The sequence below is a fragment of the Calcarisporiella thermophila genome, assembly GCF_041956535.1.
Source record: "Calcarisporiella thermophila strain CBS 279.70 unplaced genomic scaffold VTP21scaffold_23, whole genome shotgun sequence".
Classification (NCBI taxonomy): domain Eukaryota; kingdom Fungi; phylum Calcarisporiellomycota; class Calcarisporiellomycetes; order Calcarisporiellales; family Calcarisporiellaceae; genus Calcarisporiella; species Calcarisporiella thermophila.
In genome coordinates, this window is record NW_027192213.1 from 261926 (window position 1) to 278189 (window position 16264).

General features: G+C 52.0%; 6 protein-coding genes across 6 annotated transcripts; 3 read left to right on the top strand and 3 right to left on the bottom strand.

Moving 5' to 3' along the window:
- Window positions 1–895: 895 nt before the first annotated feature.
- On the bottom strand, window positions 896–4126 carry VTP21DRAFT_5665 (uncharacterized protein; the record flags this gene model as incomplete). The annotated part of the gene is made up of 7 exons (XM_069396211.1): window positions 896–1171; window positions 1254–2924; window positions 2987–3070; window positions 3156–3363; window positions 3438–3744; window positions 3836–3932; window positions 4022–4126. The coding sequence occupies 7 exons, from the start codon at window positions 4124–4126 to the stop codon at window positions 896–898; spliced, it is 2748 nt and encodes a 915-aa protein (XP_069247746.1).
- Window positions 4127–4364: 238 nt separating this feature from the next.
- VTP21DRAFT_5666 (uncharacterized protein) lies at window positions 4365–6519 on the top strand (the record flags this gene model as incomplete). The annotated part of the gene is made up of 8 exons (XM_069396212.1): window positions 4365–4460; window positions 4527–4628; window positions 4690–4731; window positions 4789–5032; window positions 5113–5592; window positions 5712–6074; window positions 6149–6273; window positions 6343–6519. The coding sequence occupies 8 exons, from the start codon at window positions 4365–4367 to the stop codon at window positions 6517–6519; spliced, it is 1629 nt and encodes a 542-aa protein (XP_069247747.1).
- A 498-nt stretch (window positions 6520–7017) lies between these two features.
- Window positions 7018–8871, bottom strand: VTP21DRAFT_5667 (uncharacterized protein; the record flags this gene model as incomplete). The annotated part of the gene is made up of 1 exon (XM_069396213.1): window positions 7018–8871. The coding sequence occupies one exon, from the start codon at window positions 8869–8871 to the stop codon at window positions 7018–7020; it is 1854 nt and encodes a 617-aa protein (XP_069247748.1).
- Window positions 8872–9759: 888 nt separating this feature from the next.
- On the top strand, window positions 9760–14106 carry VTP21DRAFT_5668 (uncharacterized protein; the record flags this gene model as incomplete). The annotated part of the gene is made up of 19 exons (XM_069396214.1): window positions 9760–9831; window positions 9951–10033; window positions 10125–10181; window positions 10240–10334; window positions 10409–10641; window positions 10718–10844; window positions 10916–11022; window positions 11102–11188; window positions 11264–11369; window positions 11438–11553; window positions 11644–11808; window positions 11867–12056; window positions 12112–12198; window positions 12297–12842; window positions 12917–13041; window positions 13108–13260; window positions 13333–13516; window positions 13578–14014; window positions 14077–14106. 19 exons carry the CDS (start codon window positions 9760–9762, stop codon window positions 14104–14106), a joined length of 3000 nt encoding a protein of 999 aa, XP_069247749.1.
- A 935-nt stretch (window positions 14107–15041) lies between these two features.
- VTP21DRAFT_5669 (40S ribosomal uS12 domain-containing protein) lies at window positions 15042–15694 on the top strand (the record flags this gene model as incomplete). The annotated part of the gene is made up of 2 exons (XM_069396215.1): window positions 15042–15355; window positions 15427–15694. 2 exons carry the CDS (start codon window positions 15042–15044, stop codon window positions 15692–15694), a joined length of 582 nt encoding a protein of 193 aa, XP_069247750.1.
- Window positions 15695–15845: 151 nt separating this feature from the next.
- On the bottom strand, window positions 15846–16255 carry VTP21DRAFT_5670 (uncharacterized protein; the record flags this gene model as incomplete). The annotated part of the gene is made up of 2 exons (XM_069396217.1): window positions 15846–15956; window positions 16019–16255. 2 exons carry the CDS (start codon window positions 16253–16255, stop codon window positions 15846–15848), a joined length of 348 nt encoding a protein of 115 aa, XP_069247751.1.
- Between the last annotated feature and the right edge of the window lie 9 nt (window positions 16256–16264).

The window sequence follows — 16264 nt, forward strand, 5'->3', positions numbered from 1 at the left end:
GGTGCAAAGTGCAGCTTTCAGAGAATTGGGAATCTTTAAGACATATCAGAGCTTCTTTAGCCAGATGGTAAGATGCAATTGCCCCATGCGCTAGGCAGGGACAAGTAGTGCTCGACATACTACTTACCAATTATGGAGAGGACCGGACCAGCTTTCAATAGAATTCGTCCTTTGAAGCAAAAGTTGTAGCCGCCCACTTCTGCGAGGCATTTCAATCAACGCCTCGGATAGAATTGGCGTAGAGTTGTGGTGATAGGGGAAGCCTCTCGCCCGCGTTAAGGGATGGATAAGGGTCATCCAGCAGAGCTTTTTTGGTCATCTAACCTTGAATAGGCCAAATTACATTCCTCCAAACCATCCCCACCCTTTGAAGCAGATAAGTTGAAGTAGGATCACTTTTCCTACTTATCAATGTGCATTGTATGGGCTCCAGCCCGTGATACCGGCGTACTGTAAATACGCCCCTAACTAGAAAGTCGTCGAAACGAGCGCGTCCCGATTGTGATGAATGCTGACAAAGCGAATAAAAACATGGGTGGGCATTGAGTGCTTAAATTGCGCTAAACAATTGCCCTCACATTAAGGTCTAAGGGCAGCTTCAGGCCCTATTCATAGAACGGGACAGTAGGAACTTTTCCAAATTGGCCCAAAGCACGAAACCGCGCGATTGAGGTGGGGGGGGGGAGGCGAACGGGATATAGTAACATGACTTTATTAGAAAAAAAAGAAAGAAAAGACAAAGCAATGCTAGGGAACAATAATTTAAAAATAGTTGACGTAAAAGAAAAAAGTAGAACGTAAGCAAAGAGAGAAAGGGTAGAAATAGCATAAAGAAAAAGAAAACACATTCGGGTTTAGTGAAGCAAAAAAAAAAAAAAAAACACACTCCTCGAACTCATTCTCGATCGCTCAACGCAAACGAGATTTCCACCTGGTCGTACCTTGGCCCCTCCTGTTGGCCAACGGCCATGGCCGACAGCGTATTTTCCTTGCGCTTCTTGAGATGAATCAGAGTATTGCGGAAGTGGCGCACCACAAAGTCGGCCACTGGCCCCTCGGGCTGCGCGAGGGCAGACGAGTTGGAGGCGGGGGGCAGTTGGTCTGGGTTCTCGAGGTTGGCGAGATTGGTGTTGATCAGATCGATGAGGCCGTTGAGGTACTTGACGGTGATCTTAAAAAAGGGGAGGAGGAGGCAAAAAAATGAGCTCTAATCTTGCGATGCATTTTCAGCAGAGAGCGGAGAAAATGCTTACCGATTCGTTCCCCCGGTGGAAATAGTAGATGTAGCGATTCAGAATCTCCACAAACAGCTCGATATTCGTGACGGCGTCCATGCAAGCGTCGGCAATCTTGAGGGCCTTCTGGAGGCATTCCAGCACGCGCTTTCCATCCCTGAAGAGCTTGGCCTCATCCGTCTTCTCCTCCCTTCCGATCGCCTCGGTGCCCCACCACAGGTGGCTGCAGGTGTAGACGGCGCGGCACTGGTCCGGCTTCTTCAGCAGCTTGTTCCCGTGGAGCGCCGCCTTGGTCACCAACGTGTCGTAGTTCTCCAGGCCAAAGCATCGGGTCGTCTGGAGGGTGCCCACGATGAGAGTGTACGCCTGGAACTGCGCCTTGGACTCGGAGATGGACTCCTCGTAGATGGAGAAGGCCTGGACGAAGAACTCGTAGGCAATCTCCTCAAAGCCGGCCTCGTCGGCCGACTGCGCCGAGAGCAGGAACAGGCGCAGGCAAATGTCCGCCGACTCGACCCGGCCATAGAGGGTGGAGATGGCCTGGTGCATGAATCGGAACAGGGTGGTGCACTTTTTCTCCCACGCGTCGTCGTCCACCTCATGGGCCTTGTAGCGCCGCGCCAGCTTCGCCGCCGAGATGATCAAGGCGGGGAAGGTGTACTTGATGCGCTCTCCCCCCTCGCTAAGCTGCTTGCGCGCCACCGACAGGAGCATAAACTGCCGGTCGGGGTCCTCGCTCCGAAGCAGGTGGACCATGCGCGCCAGCCACCCTTGCTCCTCGGCCAGCTCCTCTCGATCCACCGAGTTGTGGTTGGCCTCTCGCTTGCCGCCCCCGCCGCTGGTGAACCCTCCAAACGGATGGGTCTGCTTGGGAGAGTCCTTCTGCTCCTTGATCAGCACCGCGCACAGCTCCAGAATGCCCGCCGCCTGCTCCGGATCCTCGATCACCGTCTCGCGGCTTAGCATCGAGGCCGCGATGGCATGGGCCACGGCCTTGCGGGTGGAGAAGGCCTGGACCTGCAGGAGGGGGGCGTAGTTCGACAGTTCCAACAGCGTCAGAGCGGAGGCGTAGTGGGTCACCGGGATGAGCAGGAGGTTTTGAAGGTTCTGCACCGTCCCGGGGGAGTGAAGGTCGGGGGTATCTGCAAACTCGTCCACCTTTTCTTTCGCGAACCCAAGCACCTGGTCGACGTAGTGGATCTTCTCGGGGTAGCAGCTGAGCGAAAGATTGGTCAGCGACACGAGGAGCGCGGTAATATCGTGGATGGAGAGGTCGGGGCGAGCTTTCACAAGCTCCACAATTTGCTCCCAGAACACCTCGAAGAGGGGCACGTCCTCGGGGATCCCACGAATCTTCCGTGGCTCAGGTTTTCTCGGCTGCTCTTCTTTTTTGTCGGTGCCGCTCTTGTCCTCCTCCTTGCCCTCCTTTTCGTCCCTCTCCTCGCCCTCAGTGGCTTCGTTTAGTGCCTCGGGTTGAAGATCTCGCTGTGACTGCTCCTCCTTGGTCGCTTCCTTCTCCTGGGCTGGGTGCTCTTCAGGAGTCTCAGAATCCGCTTCTCGAGCGGCATAGGCGGCGAGGCGATCGATCAAAGTAGTGATGATTTGACGAATGTTGACTTTGGGGTGGAGTTGAGCTGTTGCCGAGAGGAAGGGGGCGAGGGTACGGAGGTGAAAATCATCTTGGAACACCTTGCGTGAAAGAGAATATTAATATTACGGAGAATACAGCCATTCTTCTTGTCCTCATCTACCTGGATGATGACCTCCATGAGATACTCCTGTGCTATCACGTCTTTGCAGATGACGATTTGTTCCAATATATTGGGGAGAATTTTCTGTGTTAACATAAAATAAAACAAAAATACATTGTGAGCCAAACACAAAAGGAAGGGATGAATGAAGGTAAAAAAAAGAAATTACCTCTTTGTAAAGCTCTAAATCCACTCCATCCAGCTGACTTAAACGTACAAGATTGGTTCCCACGAGTATCCGCAACTCCTTGCGCTCCATTTCGCGCTTGTCACGTTCACGAGAGGGTCCCTGGTGCTGCAGCCGCACCCATAGCTTGTTCATCTCGGTGAAGTTTGTGAGCACGAACGAGATAGAGTCGCTTAGATTTCCTCCGGCGCTTAAAGAAAAAAAAAAAATCAGTAAAGAGTGCAATGAGTATACACGTAGGTTAGGAGAGAGAGAGGAGCTTACCCATCCTCTGTCCCCGCTGGCAAATGATCTTTCGTCATTCCACTCAAGTAATGCCGTAGGAAGAGCCCGCGCGTTGGATGTTGAACGCCTCGGCACATTTCAAGCATGTCCCTCAGAATTTCTTTTTTCGGCGCATCTTCCATTCCCAAATATACACAACCTACCGTGATCATCAGGTAGAGGCGCGGGACTATGTTGCCGGCATATTGTACAAGCTCGTAAAGATCCGCGAGGTGGTGGCGTTGGGAAACATGAGCATCGTTGAGGTATGAGATAAGGTGGCGGAGGGCATTGAAGATGGACATGTCTAGGAGAGGAGAAAAGAATTCCGGCCGGCATGATGGATTAATAGGCTGGTTTTGGATTAGACGCGTCGATCGGCAACAAGAGACACTTACAGAGTTCGTAATAGTTCTTGGGCGTGAGGGCGGAGGTGCGCAGTTCGGCGAGCATGGTGGAGCAATGCTTCAACCCATCCATGAGCTTGTTATTATCCTAGAATTAAGACATGGTCAATTCACCCGGTCCACGGACAACATTGGCACGGCAATGAAAATCCCCCGCCGACGGAGGGGGTGCTTTACCAAGCATTTCTTCATCTGAAACGCCTGAACTTTGACGACGTTGAGCGCATCATCAAGGATTTTGGCCTGGTCCTCAAAAGCGACCGGTACGCTTGCAGAAGACATGGTTGGACTGCACTTTCTCTATCGTCCTTGCTTCCGGGTGGGATTTAGATTTTTGAAAAAGGGAAACGACCCCCACTGTGACGGGACGAGGCCAAGATATAAAGAAATTCGAGCGGAAATCCAGCCATCCAACCTATTCGGCCATTTCGATTTCCACAGCCAGTGAGGCTGGAGAATGCAGAGTCGCGTTTTGGTCCTATTTGATACAAAATAGGCGGCGGCCAATCTCGTCGACAGCATGCGCACAATATCCCTTGTGAATCGATTGAAGTGGCAATGGACAGGAAACATGAACCCCCAGGCCATTGCTATTGGCGATGTGGACAACGATGGGGTTAAGCTTCTCTCTCCGTGGCCGCGATGGTGTCCACGAGGCTCAATTCTCTCTCTTTAAGAATAGGACAATGAATTCGTGGTGGGCAATCTCAACGGCGAAATGGGGGTTTTCAAGGGCGAAAGTGCGACAGGGACACCGTGGCTTGTGTGCCGGGATCTGGGGACAGTGCGTAGCGTGTTCTTTGCAATGCGAACGCTAACCAAATAACTCATGGCCTTCCCCATAGATCACTTCCATCGCGGTGGGCGATGTGCTCAACCACGGCAAGGTAACGCATTGCTCGTGGCTGTGTGTTTTTTAGGCCGTGGCATCACGTCTAGTGTAGAATTCCATAGTATGCATAAGCGCGGAGGGATTTGCGCACATTTTCGACATCCCCAATCCCCACGAATCGACCCCCATGATCTCCACCACCGCGGACACGCCTACAAGTAACCGCCGCCGCTCCTCCGACACAACCGCGACCAACTCGTGGATGACCATCATGGAGCATTCCAGAGTTATCGAGCGGCCAAGTTTGAAATTCGAAGTCGAAATCAACGTTAGCCGGGTGGTCATCGCCGATGTCAGTAAGTGGTTTGGTTTTCCCATTCTGACGCCAGGGGCGATCGGTTGGAAACACGGTTTTCTTTCTCTCTTCGCCGTACAGACAACGACGGGTTGAACGAGATGATCCTGGCTCGCACCGACTATATCCTCCACTATTTTCAGCTTCAAATGCGGCCCAGCGCGGTGCGGGTTGCATCGGGCCCCCATCCTCCCGCCTCCACATGGTCGCGAGAAACTCTGCTGCGCAGCGGGGGCGGAGGCAATGGCAACAAGGGGGGGAGCCCCTCCCACGAGGCTCGCCCCGCCTCTCGTCCCCTACTGCTGCGCAAGCAGGACTGGATCTTTGATGCGCAAATCACCTCTCTGACCGTGGCGGAAGACCCTGCGAATGGGAAGCCACTGTTAGTGGTGGGGCAGCCCGGGGCGCGGTACATGTTCATCGATAGCGACGGGAACAAAGTGGAGCCCACCATAGGAGCTCGGGACGACCGATACGAGGAGGTGGGCTATGCCGGGGACCAGAACGACGAGGAAGACACGATGCAGTCCACCGAGGTGGCGTGGTGTAAGATGAGTGGAGGTAAGCAAGCTGGAGGCTTCGTTTCTTTCTCCTTTACACTATCACCCAGCTTTGCGCTAGCATCCACCTTCGGGTGCCCGTGCTCAATCCATATCTTTCTTTATTAAATCATGTAATAGAGAAACAGGGATTTCTCGGCCTGATCACCATGGACGGCCGTTTCTTCATATGCGACCTTGTTCGTAATGTTTGCCGCCAGGCCAATCTGCCCGTAATGCACAAGCTGTTCGGCCTGTTCACGCTGGATGTCTCCGACAAGCGTTCCTACCGGCACGCGAGTTCGCCGCCGCCCTCCGCCGGATACTTTCCCCCTCAGGGGCCGGAGGAGGGGGACAATGTGTTCGTGGCATGTGCGTGGAATGGATCCACGTATTTCATCAATCCGAGTGCCGAAGAGGTGGAGTTGTCGGAAGAGGAGGGCGGCACCGCCATAGAAATGGTGGAGTTTGGATTCGAAGGGCGAGTGTGTGCATTTGCGGCTGGTAAGGGCCCACTCCACCATGCGTGGCTCCCGAGTGGCTTGGGATGGAGACGCTGATGGTTCTTGGATGCTTAGGGCGATATGCGGTGTCACAGGGGGTGAACGTCCCATGCCTGTTCTATGTGGATTTCGATGATAGCATCTACGTCTACCATGACGTGCGGTTACGGCCGGAGCCAGTGACCAGCTTCTTGGAACAAGTAAGTGGGCTGTTTTTTCGGCCTCCATCCTGTCAGCCTCATGGAGCTAACATCCTACCGCCCTCCAAGTACGAGGATGCCTTGCGCGAGGAGATGCAGCAGATCGAGGAATTCGATCCCGAGCTGACGCGGGGCGGGATGCGCCCATTTGTGCGCCAATGCCTCTATAATTTCGAGGAAATCAAGGAGCAGCTCGAGCGGGAGATCGGGGTAAGCGCTTTTCCATCCGTGGGGCATGGCAGCTGATGATTTGACCCGCATCTCTTTTCTCACAGTCGGGGGCTAAAGGAGCGAGTTGAGACGTTTATTAGCTTGCTTTTTCCTACTGAAATTTAAGCCATTCTCGTTTCTGTAGAAATACATCCAATTTCCTAATAACCTAAAAGACGTATGAATTTGGCAGTTAAAAAAAAAAGGAGGCCTTGTGTAAAAAATAAAAAGGGTAGAGAGAAGGTATTCAGTAATAAGTAAGGGGGGAAAAAAAATAGAAAAGAATGACACGAAAGGCGTAAATAAATAGTACTTATACTTGGTCCTCAGGTTCAGATGAGGAGGATAAAAAATAACAATGCTGGTAACAAAAAAGGAACGTGGTGGCTAAAGAGGTGACAAGGGAAGAGGAGGGTGAAGATGAGAAGGAGGGAAGAGGAGGTAGAAGAGAGGAAGCAAGTAGGAGAATATATATATATATACACACAATAAAATAAAAGAATTAGCTGTCGAAAAATAAAACTCAACCCTCTACTAGGGGTATGAATACGTCTCTTGCTCCACCCAGGTATCGCCGGCGGCCGCCAGGGAGAAATTGTCGCGCTCGAGGGGATAATGATCGGGGGCGATCAAGTTCCTTCCGTCGGCAGCGGCAGGCGAAGTGCCCAGTAGGTCGGCGCCATTGGCCCACGCGGCGGCCGAGTAGGCCTCCATGGTACCGACCCCGGGGGACACGGAGGACGCGGGCGAGGAGGTGGAGGGCGTGGAGGCGATGCCCAGGGTGTTGAACTGCTCCGGCGATAAATAGTCGATGTCTTCGGTGGTGGACCAGTCGAGGGCGGTGTCGACGTAGAGCGGGTGGGGCGGGATATGGGTTGGGGTGGGGGGGATGACTTGGGTGATGATGGACCCGTCCATGTCCTCTGCCGCATCCATCATTACTGCAGAGCTAGAGGGAGGATGGGACAGGGCTGGGTAGGGGATCGGCATGGACCTGCGGTAGCGACTCTTATCGGCGTCCGCTCCGTCCGACGGGCCGCCCTGCCGGGGCAGCGCGGCCGAGGCAGGGTCTAAGGGCATTGTCGGCGGACAGCTCAGGCGCCGTGCGGGGTCGTACGCGCCGTCTGTCGCGAGATGGGGCTCGAAGCAGGTGAGTTTCCCCAGCGCTGGATCGGCCGAGACCAGCTCCGCGATCTGCATCTTGAGCGGGATGCTCATTCCGCGTAGCACATGCCGCATGCATTTGGAGGCCTGCTTGCCCTCGGTGAAATCGCTGCATTGCAGCCACTCCTCGGGCTTCTCCGGCTTCGCCGCCTCGTCGGGGGGGTCTCCTGCGTCGTGCTTGTCGCCCCCCCGAGCCTCCTTGGCCATGTAGAAGACGGGCGGCGCGCTCAGCTCCAAGCCCACCTGCGCAAACACCGCGTCCAGGGTCACGAACTCGATCTTGGTGATGGCGGAGAAGGGGAACTCCATCTTGAGCCGGTGCTGGTTGTCCTGGATGTGCCACGACATCTGGCGCTTGGAGGTTTCGTAGAAGCAGTGCAGGTCCATCGGGTTGATCACCATTCGGCGCCACGTGCCGATGGTCAGCATGTCGCAGGTGAATATTTTGAGCGGCGACTTTGCGTTGGCCGCGAGGAGATCGGGCGTGTCGGCCCTCAGGGGGGACGGCGACCGCCCGGTGCTGGGGGCCGGCGAGATGGTGGAGAAGCGTCTGTCGGGGGTGGGGCTGGGAGAGGGGCTAGCCGCCGACAGAGGGCTGTATCTCCCCATGAAGTAGGGGTCCCAGGCGGCAACCATCGACGGGTCGCCCGCGATCCCCACCATCCCAGGCATCGGCCGGTACGGGTGATAGCCGGCCACATAGGGCAGATAGTTGGTGGCGCCTGTGATGGTAGCAAGGAACTGTTGAGAGCGCATCGTCTCTCGATGTGCCATCAGGGCACGCTTCTGGAGTAGCTTGCTCTTGGCGCGCCGATTCTGGAACCAGATCTGGACGGAGCGCTCGGTCATCCCTAGGCGCTTAGCGAGAATATGCCGAAGTCGGCTGTCGGGCGAGGGGATCGAGAGGAACATGTCCTCGAGCACGGCGAGCTGTTCCGGCGTGGTGCGCAGCCGCTTCCTAGGCTTGGAGTCTTTGTCCTCCCCGTTCTCATCTGACTGCTTCTGCGATGTGGAGGAGGGGGTGGGGAGCGAGGGGCGTGGAAAACCATCGGAGGATGTGGACGGGGGAGTGTCGTCGGCGGATGAGGATGGATGATGTTGCGGGATGGCCATGTCGTCGAGGGATTGCGGTGGATTATCAGAGGCGGGCATTAGCATGGGGTAAGGAGATGCGGTGGAGAGAGAGTTGTACTCAAGGGTCTTTGCAAATGCGTCGCCACCCATAGTCAGAAATAAGGTTTTGGAATGAAGAATTAGATTAGTAAATAAACGGCGATTGATTGAAGGGTGAGGCGTGAGTGTGAAATGGGATGCATAGAAAGAGCGGGGGAAAGGCGGGGATGATGGCCGCAGGCGGGAACAGATCTAATGGCGAGAGGAAAACAAACGAATGGCGAGGGGCAGGGAATGGAATGGTGGAAGCGAAAAAAAAAAAAGTTGAAAAAGCAAAAAAAAAAAAGTGGACCCAAAAAAAAAAAGAGAACGAATTGGTCTTTGCTCGCAACCTTAAAAAACTCAGCGCGAAATGCCACAAGAAAATCACTAGCAAACAAATAGAATCGACGCTTTCGTCGGCGAGCGGCCCGCTCGCGGGCGGATTTTTCGTTCGGAAGCCCGCACCCGTCACCGCCCTCGCCCAAGCACCAGCGCAAGCCGGTGGCTGAATCCGCCGCGGCCGCAGTTTCCGGCCGATTTCCCGGCCGAGGCTCGCGAGGTTCGCGAGGGCTGTGCCCTGCGGCCGGCTCGACTGCATTCGAAATGGTCGCTCAGGTCTCGTAAACAAATCCCCAAAGAGAAGTCACTCTGAGCAGATTTCTTTTTTCCTTACGCTTCTCTGTCGAAAACTGCCAGTCTTGATCATTCTTCCCCCCCCTCCCCCCCATTGGCACTCTGGTGACATCTTGCCGGGCATCATCCTAATACCCATTCATCGGAAAACTCAGAACATCGTAGCCTGCGAGCTTCTCCTTCCCCACTCCTATCTCCTGATCTTTAGATTTCGGAAGGAGACCTTATTAAGAACATTGTGCGGGACGGCGCGAGTGTCATCGATCATAATAAACACCCCCATTCCCATCGACAAAGTAACCCATCTCAAAATAAAATCTATCAATGGAGCAGCAGGTGGAGCAGGCCGTTGCTTGTGCGCTGAGCCCCCACTCGGATGCTCAGCTCAAGTCGCAGGTAAATCTCATTCTCATCGCCAATCCATTCCTGATTTTTATCTCGCGTCTCTCTCTCCTGTCTGAAACCCACTCTCCCGTAAATGCATTCTAATGCGCTCTCCCATTAATCCTCGTTAGGCCATCGCTTACCTTGATCAAGTTAAAGCATCCCCCGACGGCTGGCAGCTTTGTCTCTCCATTTTTGTGAAGGAGCCCAAAAGGTATAATCTCTTCGACATCTTATTTTCAATCTGGAGCTTTCGCGTTGCGCCCTTGATCTCCATGGACTAACCATCTCCATGCCAAAATCAGACCCCCCGAGGTGCGCTTGTTCGGCTTGCAAGGTCTTGATGATGCTCTACGTAACAGGTCAGAATAGACAAGTCGATGTCGATTTTATTTTGGATTAATTTTCATGGCCCTCTAGCTCTATGGATGCTCAAGCGCTGCTCTTTCTGCGTCAAACCCTTCTAGAGTTCGTCAACCGAGAGTACGTCCTCTCAAGCGTCGCCGAACCCCAATGTATCTACTGGCCTACATCTACCCTTCGCGGGCTCAGCCCTATTCTAATTTTTTTTTTTTTGCCTATTATTTAGACCTCAAAAATAAGCTAGCTCAGACGATAACCTACCTTTTTCTCCAACAATACCCCTCCGAATGGCCTTCCTTTTTCGACGACCTCTTGGTCATGACAAAACTCTCAGATTCGGATCAGCTCAACGTACGCATGGTGGACTTGTTCCTGCGCATATGTGTGGCAGTCGACGAAGAAATCGCCACGGTGGGGATTTCGCGTGGCCGCAATGAAACCGCCAGAAACACGCTAATTGTAAGAGGGCTATTTCCCACCTCTCACTCCCTATTTCCATTGAGAAGCATTGACACGCTCCCCGCACTTTTTACAGAAAGACACGATGCGAGAGCGAGAAAACCAGAAACTGGTTGCGATATGGCTTAAATTTCTCCAGGAATACCGGCAGAGTCGCCCAGATATTGCTGAGCTAATCCTTAGGTGCATCGGCGGCTATGTTGGTAAGTGGCTCCCTGCTTGGCCTCCCCCCCCCCCCCGGATTATGGCTCACTTTCTGCGCTAATCAATGCAGCATGGATTGACATCAATCTGGTGGTGAATGATTCTTTTGTCTCGATGCTCTACCAATTTATGACCGAGCCGCAGCTCTGTATTGCTGCTTGCGAATGCCTTATTTCGGTGAGCTAATGCGGCCTGCTTCGTGCTTGTGGATGTCAACTTATGAGGGCTCTCGGTGCCCCATTCTCTCTCTCTTTAGATTATCTATAAAGGTATGAAGCCGCAGGATAAACTTAATCTCATCCAATTCCTCGGTTTGCCTGACATCATTGGACGCGTGAATGTGGTATGTCTATTTCCCCATCGCGATGCCGCCCTACGAAAAACTTTTTGCTTACCTCGACCAACTTTTGTAAAATAGGCTGGCGAGACGGAGTTTGCAGAACACGTTGCAAAGCTGGTGAATGTATTGGGCGTGATCCTCTGCCAAATATGGGCCGACAACCAGGTGCAAGACGAGACTAGAGGTAATTCGATCCTCTCCTTTTTTTCGACTTTATCAACAACTTCATCTTGTTCTTATGCTCTCTTTAAGCGGCCACCTACATTGTCATCGAAAAACTGCTACCCTATTTACTTAAATTTTTGGCGGATGAGTACGATGATACCTCGTCGGCAGTATTCCCCCTGGTGTCCGAGCTATTGCAACTGGTACAGTAGAGCATGTTTATGGCATCTCAGTTTCCATGCGCCCCCCTCCTCCCCCTTCTCCTTATGCTAATCTTTCCCTCGTCCTCATAGTTGAAGAGGCAAAAGAAGCTCGCGGGATCGCTTTCTCAGCCTCAGCAAGATTTCTTGCTTAGTTTGTTGCGTGTGGTGGTGATGAAAATGAAATATGACGAATCCGCAAACTGGGGAGGAGATGATGATGAGGAAGAGGAGGCATTGTTTTTGGAAATGCGAAAAGTAAGTGCCCCGCGCGGAATATCCTTGCGGCACGGATTCTTATTTGTTTTATGTTTAGGGGTTGAAGGTGTTTTTCGACAATATCGCCGCCATCGACGAGACTCTGTTTTCCTCGTTCGTGCTCTCTGCCGTCGTGAGCACATTGGACCGATTCCAGGAACAGGGCAGCAAAATGGACTGGCGAGATTTGGAATTAGCCCTCTACGTCCTCTACTTGTATGGCGAAGCGGTGAAGGAGGCGGTGAAAGGTAAATCCTACGATTACTTTGCCCTCTAGGTACACGGCTAACCATGGATAACTAGTGGGTCAAATGCAGTTTGCGGTTACCCAGGGTGGCAGCACCCAGCTCTTGCCGCTGGGAGAGATGGTTTGGAAAATGGTTACCAACAGTGAGTCTTTGACCGACCGCTTTTGTGCCGGGATCCAAGGTTTCTAATCTCCTCTTCTTTCTTTTTCATCTACTTCATCTCCATGGGGGGTATTGAAGACGTCTCTACACATCCCCATCCTTCCGTGGCGCTGCACTTTTTCGAGAATGTCGTACGTTATTATCAGTTCTTTGAGATCCAGCCGGACTGCATTCCGACCGTTCTGGGCGCGTTCGTGGATGGCCGTGGCCTGCACCACTCCAAAAAGTCCGTCCGAAGCCGATCCTGGTACCTCTTCTACCGATTCGTCAAGATACTTCGCCCGCGCATGGGAGCATTCGTCGAGCGGGTTCTCTCGAGCATCCAGGACCTCCTCGTCATCGAGGCCGAGCTGCCTCCTCCTTCGGACGCTGCAAGCGAGTCAACTACAACCGCATCGGCGGGAGTGTTTGACAACCAGATATACCTGTTTGAAACCGTGGGCACCTTGATTTCCCATGAAGCTGTTCCCGAGGTTAAACAGGTGGAATACCTGAGCGCGGTGTTGAACCCGCTGTTGCTGGGACTGCAGGAGTATCTCCCCAAGGCCATGGCGGCAGGAGAAGATCCTTTGCCATCTCTACAGTTGCACCATTTGATCGTTGCTGTTGGAAGCGTTGCCAAAGGTACAAACTATTTCCACTCCACGGTTAAGTATTCCAAGTGACCACACCTGACCGTCGCTGCCTCCTCTACCTAGGATTCCCGGACGCCCCCTCGGGTCAAGAGGCACTGGGAGGCTACGCAGAGGTCTTCAAGCAGTCCGTAGAGAACATCTTGACCGTATTGGAGCATTTGAACCAGATCGATGTCATTCGCGAGGCGGTAATATACACATACTGGCTCTATTCATCATGTCCGTGCTTACATCTAGGCTCACCTTGCATGTAGGCAAGATTCTCCTTCTCGCGCTTGATAAGCTGCCTCGGAGCCAAAATCCTCCCCTATCTCCCCCCCGTGATCACTGGGCTGCTCACCAACTGCAAACTTTCAGAATTGGTGGACTTTTTGCCCTTCATCGGGCAAATCATCTACAAATTCAAGGTACAGCCTTTGACGAATCTCCAACACGGCATTAATGTCCATCCATTATTAAACCCTCCATTCTACCGCTAGCCCTCTATCTTTAATATCGTGAACGACTTACTACTTCCTCTTGTTAAACGCGTCTTTGTGTTCCTGAACCAAACCCCCTCCGGCACGGATGAGGCGCTCATGCTCATTGACCTCCGCAAGGCCTACCTCAACTTCATCCACATGTTATTTAATTCGGAATTGGAGCGAGTGTTCATCAGTGACCGTAAGCTCTCCCCCCTTCCCCCTCGCCAGACGCCTTTCGCGCTAACTCTCTTGCCTAATAGTCAACCGACCCCACCTTAATATCATCCTTCAAAGCATCCTTCATTACGCAAGCGACACCTCCAATGTCCAAAGCCAAAAGCTTGCTTTTGGCATCCTCCTTAAGATGGTGAACGCGTGGGCCGAAAATCAAGCCAACGGAACCAACTCCTCCGTGAACCTTCCCGGATTCGACCAGTTTGTCTACGGCGATCTTGTGCGCGCGTGCTTCGAGGTGCCAGCCAAGCCTGGCTTCGACCTGACCGATGGGCAGACGGTGTTGGTGGTTGGGGAGATTGCCCTGCTGCAACGCGCCATTTTTGAACGCGGGGGGGCCGCGTTTGCTGACTATTTGCGCGAGGGATACCTCCCCTCGATCCAGTGCCCGCCCTCGCTGGCCGACGAGTATGTTCAAGCCTTACAGCAGCTGGATGCTAAGAATTTCAAAAAATATTTCCAGGTAGGGGCGGGATGCAATTTTTTTTGCCAAATATGTCACTAACCTATACACTCTGCTTCTAGACTTTTGTTCAGAAATCCAAAGCATTATGAGAAAAAAAAAAAAGAGTTAATATGCGTTTATTTTATTTTTATTTTTTTACGTTTCTCCGGGGATAATTGCTTTTTTTTTAACATAGGGTTGGGCCTTTGTCAAAAAATTTTATTTCTTTTGTTCTTTTTTTTTTTCTTCTGCTTCCATTCCTAAACACTTTCATCCAATTTCTAAACAATATGAGATAATCGCTTTAGATATTGGAATTAGAAGAATGTTGAAATTCATTTTTATATATTCTATTTACTTGGGAGATTGCAATGTCTCTATTTCTTACTTCTTTTTCTCCTTTTGTTTCCACTGTTTTTTTACACAAATAAAATGGACAATTATTTAGCTCTTTGTCGAGGATACGGTGCCTTTTTTTTCCGTTAGCAGACGCTGTTTATCCCGTTCGTTGATTGAGTATTACTAAGTATGAATCGAAGGGACAGACGCTTTCAGCATTCATGAACTGCTCCTGGCGTCTCTCTATAATGGATTTTCCATGGAGTTTTACCGCTCAGTTTGTAGCCACTTGAAATGCATTGCTTGATGTTATACTAGGGATAGACTTTGGGCCCCAAGAAAAGCTCATCAAGTTCTCTTGGACAACGGTCGCCTACGAGAATGGAACTCGTTCTCAATCAGGAGATACGACTCTCAGATCATAATATGATCTGAGAGTCGTATTATTCGCATTTCTCCTGGGGATTTCTGGGATATTTCGACCGGAGTCTGATTGGGAGGACCAGCCACTGTTGAGGGAAGTTTTTAGCGGTTCGAATGAATGAAATAGCGCAAAGAGAGGTTAGAAAGATCTTCCTCCATTACCATCCCTCTACACACTACTACTAGGGAAAACACATCCATCAGCAACCATGGGTAAGTGCTCATCTTTCGCAAAAAGGATGGCCCCTATCGTCCAGGACAGGATCTCGTTAGGATCATTTGGATGGATGCATGGGGTGTCGCCTTTGGCGGGTTCGAGAAGATGCCCATCTCTATGGCCTGCCATGATCTTGCTCCCGAATCAAGATCTTCTCATGGGATCTCCCCCATTTCCCTAAACCTATCTAACTTTTCTTATGCTCGGCCAACAGGTAAATGCAAACCGAGGGGTATGAATGCGGCTCGCAAGCTGCGCACTCACCGCCGTGAGCAGCGCTGGGCTGACAAGCAGTACAAGAAGCGTGCCCTTGGCACTGCCTACAAGTCCTCGCCTTTCGGAGGCGCCTCCCACGCTAAGGGCATTGTCCTTGAAAAGATGTAAGTCATGCTTTTTTTGACCGATGCTAGATTGCCCATCTCAATTGACTCCTCATTTTCAATGTTGACAGCGGTGTTGAAGCCAAGCAGCCTAACTCCGCTATTCGCAAGTGTGTTCGTGTCCAGCTCGTGAAGAACGGAAAGAAGGTCACTGCCTTCGTCCCGAACGACGGTTGCTTGAATTTCCTCGAGGAGAACGACGAAGTGCTTATTGCCGGTTTCGGTCGTAAGGGTCGCGCCGTTGGTGATATTCCTGGTGTTCGCTTCAAGGTCGTGAAAGTGGCCGGTGTCTCTCTCCTTGCCCTGTACAAAGAGAAGAAGGAGAAGCCCCGTTCATAGACCCTCATCTCAATAATAATAATAATAAAGTTGTGCTCTCGTTGGTTCTCTATCACATCCTGCTCGACCTCCCCCCCCCCTTTACACTATCCAAAATGGAGGGCCGGCTATTTAGCTTCGGCAATCACGCTTAAAAAAATATAGGAGCAGTTTATTTTTTATTCTCGTAGATTGCATCACAATACTCGGCCGCCTTGATATCGCGGCTAGAAAGCCCTTTACACTCGTGGGTGGTCCAGGTCACTTCAACCCGGCTGTAAACCTAGTGCCATGGAGTGGAAAATTAACCATCAGGCTTTTCAAGCAACAGTCTTTTTTAAATACATTAAACCACTCCGGGTGATGATTGTGCTTCTCACTCCACAGCGCGATTCGGGACATGAATGCCCACGCGTGGTTGAAGTCGGAAAATTGAAACGTACGTTGAATGGCATCGCGTTCAGAGGGAATGCGCCATGTCTTGGGAATTGCCTCGCGCTGTGACGCGGTGAGAGTGTTTATGTATCGGGAAGACGTGCGTGTCTGGACCTGTGGATAAGCTTGCTTGAATGCGCGAAACATGGTCTATTG